The 7,563-nt window shown below is 35.8% G+C and overlaps 1 protein-coding gene across 3 annotated transcripts in view; it reads left to right on the top strand.

The window, feature by feature from the left end:
- The window catches only part of PDCD10 (programmed cell death 10), a 42,531-nt gene that overhangs the window by 13,564 nt on the left and 21,404 nt on the right, over positions 1–7,563 (top strand). The window contains exon 2 of one of the 3 annotated variants that reach the window (XM_012729423.1): positions 6,131–6,237. In XM_012729423.1, coding sequence (XP_012584877.1) covers positions 6,142–6,237 — 96 coding nt within the window. In that variant the 5' untranslated portion in view covers positions 6,131–6,141. Of the gene's footprint in view, positions 1–6,021; positions 6,238–7,563 lie in introns of all 3 variants that reach the window. The other 2 variants (XM_012729417.1, XM_004674934.2) reach the window with 2 other exon arrangements.

Here is a 7,563-nt window from a genome sequence, read left to right as displayed (position 1 = left end):
GTTGAACATTTTTTCATATGCCTGTTGGCCATCTGCATTTCCTCTTTGGAGAAGTGTCTTTTTAGCTCTACTGCCCATTTTTTGATGGGGCAACATTTTATTTTTTAAAAAGAATTTATGCATACAGAACTGGGGTTCAGGTCAAAGGTGCAGGTGTGGTGAGAGGATTCACCAGAGGCAGAGTGAGCAGACTAGGCAGATGGACAAAGTACACTGCTGAGGGGAGTTGGGTGGGTCAGGAGAGTTCTGCCATGCCATATGGGTCACCTCACTGACCAGGGATTGAACTCTCAGAGAAGCAGCATCAGCGAGCTTCATGGTGCTGTGTTTTAACCCGCTGTGTCACCAAGGAGGGCCCAGAACAACATTGTAAATAAAAGAGGTAAAAACTGATAAGTGACCCTCCGTGGTGGTGAAGCGGGTTAAAGCACTGCACTAAGAAGCTTAAGCCACTTCCGAATGAGTTCGATCCCCGCCTGCCCGGGAGGAGATCCACATGGCGTGGCAGACCTCTCCTGACCTGCCTGCTGCTCCCCTCAGCACTGTACTTCATGGATCTACCTGTTCTACTCCCCGCTCTGTCCCTGGTCTCTCACCCTCCACATCTCTGGCCTGTACCCCAGTTCAATATGAATAAATAAATCTTTAAAAAAAAAAAAACAACTGATAGGTAGGAAACTAGTCCAAACTCTGTTAGTGAACATAATTATATTTCTGTGATTGTGTTTTGCTAGGATTTATTTGAAAAGTGTTAGACTGATTCAACTAAAGTGTAGATTGTACACCTGCTATGATGACTCTTGGGGGAAAAGAAAAAAACCTGTTGTAAATGGGAACATAAATAAATGAATTCTGTTCACTTCTGGAATAAACACACTTTTAGCTAACTTTTCAATGCATGTTGAATATCCAACAAAAGTAAATAAAATCCCCCTCTTGGCCCTCCCTGGTGGCGCAGCGGGTTAAAGCACTGCATTGGGAAGCTAAAGCCACCTCCCCATGAGTTTAATCCCTGCCTGCCCCAGAGGTGATCCACATGGCTTGGCAAACCTCTCCTGACATTCCCGCTGCTCCTCTCTGCAGTGTACTTCATCTGTCTGCTTGTTCTGCTCCTCGCTCTGTGTGTGGTGAATCCTCTCACCATTCCTGCACCTCTGGCCTGTACCCCAGTTCTGTATCCATAAATAAAGAAATCTTTAAAAAAAATCCCCCTCTTTAGGTATCAAAATTAAAGGAATTATAAGAATTTTATCACTAGGTGAAAGGGGCTAAGTACTAGATTTGCATATAGAGAAAAAAAACAAGATAGTCCTGTCTTTTTAAGTTTAATGTAGTTTACTAGGAAGCTTATATTTTTACTCAACAGCTGCATACATTAGTACCTAAGATTTCCCTTTAGCCACTCCTTTTATTTTTGAGTAAATAGCTTGGGCTCTGGAGTTAGTTACTGTTTCCAGTAGAGTGAAGTGAGGCTGTTCCAGAAACTACTGATTCTGACCCTTGAATAGTACCCAAGTATAGTTCTTCTCCTGTTTGGGCAATATAAGGCAGAAACTCCTAAGACTAAGAGTTTGGCATTGGAGTCCACCAAGAACCTATTTCCATTGCTCTTTCAATCTAAAATAATTTCCTTAAGCCCTGGATGATATCTAAAACTGATTGAATTTGTGTTGGAAATTAGCATGCTATTTTGAACATTCAGGAAAATGTATGCATGAATGTTGCTTATATTAGAATATAACATTTTGTGGTGGTATCCCCTTATCCCAAAGAATATCCTAAAGGGGAAAAACAATGTTGGAAGATAACTTTTGTCTAAGTCAGTAGCATCTATAGTTCTCTCTCTTTTTTTATTCTTAAATTCTGTCTTTGTTAACAGATCAGAAAGAAAGTATACTTTGAAATTAAAGCTTTACCCCAGAACACTTTTGAAATGGGAAACAGTAATTCTTACTATTTTGTCACAATATCTGTATTAAAGTTGGAAACAAGTTTGGAATTTTTTCTGTACTGAAGGGTGAATGGATGTCCTTCTAAGACTTTAAGATTTGGGATTTAGGGTCACTAATCTTCAGTTGGCTATGCATGCATGACCACTATTTACTCCAAAACACAGTATGTCTTAAGAGGGCTGAAACTTTGTCAAAGTGCTGACCAACTAGCCAGAGCAAACTGACTGTTCTCACGTTGATAGGAAGAATGGGGCGGGGCTTTGGTTCTTGCCCAATTCAACTGAATCTTGCTCTTTAGGTAGCAGGCTTTTTAAAAATTATTTATCTGTACATAGAAGAACTGGGGTGTAGGCCATAGAATTGGAGGGGTGAGAGGATTCAGTGGAGACAGTGGGGAGCAGAACAGGTAGATCTACTGAAATACACTGATAAGGGGAGCAGCAGGCTAAGATCTGGTGTGCCATATGTGGGTTGCTTCCTGGCATGGGATCTAAGTCAGGCCTTTGTGGTGATAGCACTGAGACTGAACCCCTGTGCCACTAGGGAGGTCCTGGTAGCAGGCTTTTTGTTGCCTAGAGTAATTGTGGATTGTCCTTTGAACAATTTCAGAAGAAGAAGCATACAGGAGGAATGAGTATATTTGAACTTGAAGTAGAACTAAAATTGACAGAACAATGTTTAAAAAAAGCTTTATTGGAATTGTCAGTTTTTATTTTTGTAAAAACATTAATGAAACCATGAATGCATCTCGTTTATGATTTGTGTATTCTGAAAAATTCAGTGACAAATTTGTTCCTTGGAACATTTTCCATACAACATTATTAAAGGTGATTAAGTATGGTCATCCATCTGTTTATTCCATAATATTGGTATAACAATGACTTTTATTACAAATAGTAGCTAATAGTACTATAAAGTTGGCTTCAGAGGATATGTGCACATACACATGTGATACAGATGATTTGTTGGAGGGTGAAAAAAAGAACATAAAGCCAAGAATTATACAATATTAAAAAAAAAAAGACTTGTCACATATGCCTTGCTCCCATGAATATTTGGCACTTAACTTCTAGCAAGTGTCAAATTACATGTTTTAGTATTCAGTAGTAACTCCATTCATCTAGCAGATGTTTAATTAACATTTGTAAGTGTATCATTGAAAACCATTGAAAGATTCATTTAAAAATCACTTTATTAAAAAATAGATGTATATGAATATTTAGATTTTTCTATATATGTATATACCTTTAATTCCAGTATTTATGAAAGGTAAAGAGTATTTGATCATGCTTATTGGGGTAGATAGGTGGTTGTCAGCAGGAATTTCTAAAGAAAGTCTGTTTATTCTGTACCTTGGTCTCTTTTTATATATGTAGGGACAGGAAAGTAAGTAAAAGCTAAAAGAGTAACAGCTATTAATGATCTCCTGGAGCCTGATCTCCCCTTCAACAACTCTCTTCCTTTTTTACTGAGATTCTTGAAAACTTAAGCTCCTCTCACCAGCTCACATAGTCCCTGCGAGTAGTTTCCTCCCCCAGTGTATGCATGACACTACTCTCTGAGCATTGGTCTTGGCCTCAGCTAAAAGTCATATCATTTTTATGTTTTCCATGTTTAGGAGTATTTAAAATTTTGATCATCAGGTTTTGTGATAGTGGTTCTTCTAGTTCCTTCCTATAACAGTTTAGCATTCCGCTTCTGCTTTGTATGTTACTTACAATTTTTTATTTTCTGTCTTTCCTCCATCGTTCAAGCTTCATGAGGTAAAATATGATTCTTGTCTTGTTCATAACTCTGTATTTAATACATGACCTGATATGTATTGCTGAATTAAAAAAACAAGTTAGTTTTTCCCATCAACTGTTAATAAGTGTTTTAACCCTGTTCTTTTTTGCTTTTTTTTGATTTGATTACTTGCTCTTACTTTTGCTACTTCATTGTTATTTCATGTATGGGGCATACAGTAGCCATCATTTTTGGTTTGACTAGCATCACTTCAGCTCCCCTCCTTTTCTTTGCTCCACATTTATTATGAGAAAGTATTCACAATTTATTTCTAACTGGAGATTACCAAATGGCCTATTAGGTACTGAAATAGAGTTAGCAGAGCCATCATTGATATTTACCTATATCCTTTTGCTTATTTTTCTGTTCTTATTGATCTGTAACTTAAATACTTAACATTTTTTTCTTTCTTCAGCTTCTGTTCCTCTATCCTTGCTACAGTCAAAGCAATTAGCTTCAGTTAGTGGTTGATCAGGTAATGATTTTCTCTTGTCTTATAAAGAATAAAATTTAGGAATTGGTCATCCCTTTTTCCTTTCCCTTTTTCCCACCTGTGATGTCAGGAAGCTGAGGTCAGCTCAGAATCAAGAAAATCATTCCATGTTTAGAATTATCAAATATGAAATTAAACTGTTGACTGTCCTTTGACTGGTAGGAGTATGGAAGGAAAGAGCAGGGTTTGATGTTGCTCAGCACTCCAGTCTTTGCATTATCGTTTTTACTACTTATGTTTTCCACAATCTGGCCCAAGACCAATGTTTGATAATTAAGAACATATTTTATTTATTCCTTCCCCCAGGTACTTTGTATGTACTAGGTGCTGAACATATATTCAATGAATGAGTATCATGTGAGCATTTTCTTGGATAAGAGAGCTGAGGTTCCTTGTTTTTCATGCTTAGTTTTGTGATGTGGAAGAATCAGGTCTGGATTCAGAGGACTGAATCAAGCCTAGGGCCTTCACATATGTGATGTTGTGCTATTTCATCTTTGAACCTGCTTTTCATCTGTACAATTAGAGTAATGGTTATTGTAAAATAAGTGATGAGGACTAAATGCATATGAAAAATGTTACAATCTAAAAATGCTTTATAATGGTAGAGTTATTCAGAACTGAGAACTTTGATTATATTAATATTAATGTTGTTTTTATTAGGTATTATACATTATTTGGTATAGTTTTTTAAAAATTCATTTATGCATACAAGAACTGGAGTACTGGCCAGAGGTGTGGGGGATGAGAGTATTCACCAGAGACAGAGTGGGGAGCAGAACATGCGGATTGATGAAATACACTGCTGAGGAGAGCAGTGGGCGAGACAGGAGAGGTCAGCTGAGCCATGTGGGTCACCTGCCTGGCTGGGGATCAAACTTGTGCGGCAATGACTGTGGATAGCTTCATAGTGGTGTACTTTAACCCACTGCTCCACTAAAGAAGCCTGTAGTATAGATTGTTAAATGCATCTCTGCTATTATTCTTTCACTTCTTCATAGTTAGGCTCACTTTTTTAGCCTCGTAAAGAAAATGAATACAGTTGCTTTTTCTCTTATAAACACATTTTTCTGTACCCAAGACAAAATTTCTCTTATGTTGTTGAATTCTTGATGTTTTATTGCCCAACTACCAGTGTGTGTGGAATTCTCATTAAGGTTTTTGGTCAGCCATAGACAAATTTGAAAAGTACCACTTGCTAAATAAAGTAAGTTTTTCTCAAAGTGACCACATTTGGTAGAATTTCCCCAAACTTTGTAATCTTAAATCTTTTGATGCTTTCTCTGTTATCCAACCAGGGTCACAAATATCAATGAACAATTAGCAAAATGATTTTAATGATAATGTTAAATATTAAAGGGGTTTTATTTCTTTATTTTGGTTTTTCATACACTCATATTTCTCTATACATGTTCATATTATATATCTCATAGTTATAATTTTATATTACATAAAAGTTCTACTGTTGTGAATATTATGGATGTTTTTTCTTAGATTATGTGTGAAATTAGACACATTGTTTTTCCATGGTGCTTCATAACTAGCTTTCATTGAGTTTAAGATGAGTTGGCTTGTGATTCACAACTTTGTGAAGTACTGTCTAGTCAGAAGATTAACTTTTAAGAAAGCACAGTTCTTAAGAATGAGGAGAAGTATCTCAAGGTCAGGATTGTTTTCAAAAATAATTAACATCAGCTTTTTGTAAGATGGGAACTCTGCTTTGGAAAAGAAGTTTGTTGGCATTTATAATTTGCTCTTAATAATCTCTGTTCCTTCTTTCCCTTTAACCAGGTCAGTTTATTTATTTTATTTTTCTGCCCTATTCTTTTGTCACAAAAAGAAGAGATTCTGCAGTGAATGAAGATCCCTCTGAATTTTAGCACTGCTTTTTCTACTGTAGTTGGCCTTTGAATGAGGATGACAATGGAAGAGATGAAGAATGAAGCTGAGACCACTTCCATGGTTTCTATGCCCCTCTATGCAGTCATGTATCCTGTGTTTAATGAGGTAAGTGGGTAAACATATTTTCATATCACCTCTACATTTCTGTAATGTTTGCTTCACCTATTCATTCAGTTTTTTGTTCATTCATATAACAGATACTTATATTCAACTTCGTCAGTATCTACTAAATTGTGCCAGCACAGAATTGGGGAGAAAATACATTTCTTCCTCTTCCCAACCCCGGTTTTGTGCAAGTGGAAGAGATAGATATTAGACAATAGAATACACGTAGAATACATGTAATTTTGTAGTTGAAAATTTGTGAAAAGTGCTATGAAGTTTTTTTTTTAAACAGTGTGTTAAATAAAATAGAGGGTAGTTTTTATTAAGCGCCTGGACAGATCTCATGAAGGAAAGATGTACTAAGCTAAGATTCTAATGAAGGAAATAAGTACAGATGGTAAAAGAGGTAGGGGTAAGCAGTATTCTAGATAGCAGAAAGAACAGGCAAAAAAATACAATATTATGGTCAGCAGAGATAGAACATTTTAACTGATATATTGAAAGATACCATTGCTTTGTATATGGAAAAGAAGCAGTTGCTTTTATTTTAAAAATTTTCTCAGACTTAATATCAACACATTCTTGACTTCTTTTGAATTACTATGCTAAGTTGTATAAAGAATTCTAGAGTTCGTTTTTGCTTACAGATAATTAGTCCTCTGTTAATGGTGAATTGAAGCTATAAATGTGAAGTTGTCTAAGTTTAAAATCTCAATTCAATAAAATAAAAATTCAGTAGCTTCAAACATTTTTCTATTTAGGTTTTCTTTCCTTTCCCCCCATTAATCTATAAATGTTATTGCCATTAACCTTGTTCCTGCTATAGCTCGAAAGCCCTTACCATTTCCAATAATTTTTTTGTAATCCCTTTGTTAACATACTAGAGTAAGATTCTGGGTTTCAGAATCTTTCCTTCCACCTTACTGGGTTTAATAATAATCTATATAATGCATATTTTATTTTATGATTTATAGCAAGTCTTGGGGACAATGGAGAATGATACATATATCCTTTTCAGCTTGTAAATCACACATATCGATAGTTACTATTTCAGATACACATTTTGGAATTTTACATGCTGTTAGATTCCATGACCATAAAATATAACTTAAAACAGTGACTTGTGTATAAGTTTATTTTTCTTGGCATTAAAAAAAAAAATTGCAGGTACATAGCTACTGTTACTATGACTCAATATTACTAGGAACTCAGATTCCCTATCTTCTGTTTCATCTGCTAGTGTGTAATTTCCATTATAAAGTACACTCTAACAGCATGGTGGCTGCTAAACTCTATCCAACATGTTCTAAGTTGTTTCCTAGAGGT

Source organism: Condylura cristata, unplaced genomic scaffold (assembly GCF_000260355.1).
Source record: "Condylura cristata isolate star-nosed mole 26May11 unplaced genomic scaffold, ConCri1.0 scaffold00003, whole genome shotgun sequence".
Taxonomy (NCBI): domain Eukaryota; kingdom Metazoa; phylum Chordata; class Mammalia; order Eulipotyphla; family Talpidae; genus Condylura; species Condylura cristata.
Note: the sequence above shows the minus strand (reverse complement) of the source record. Positions and strands in the feature narration are given on the sequence as shown.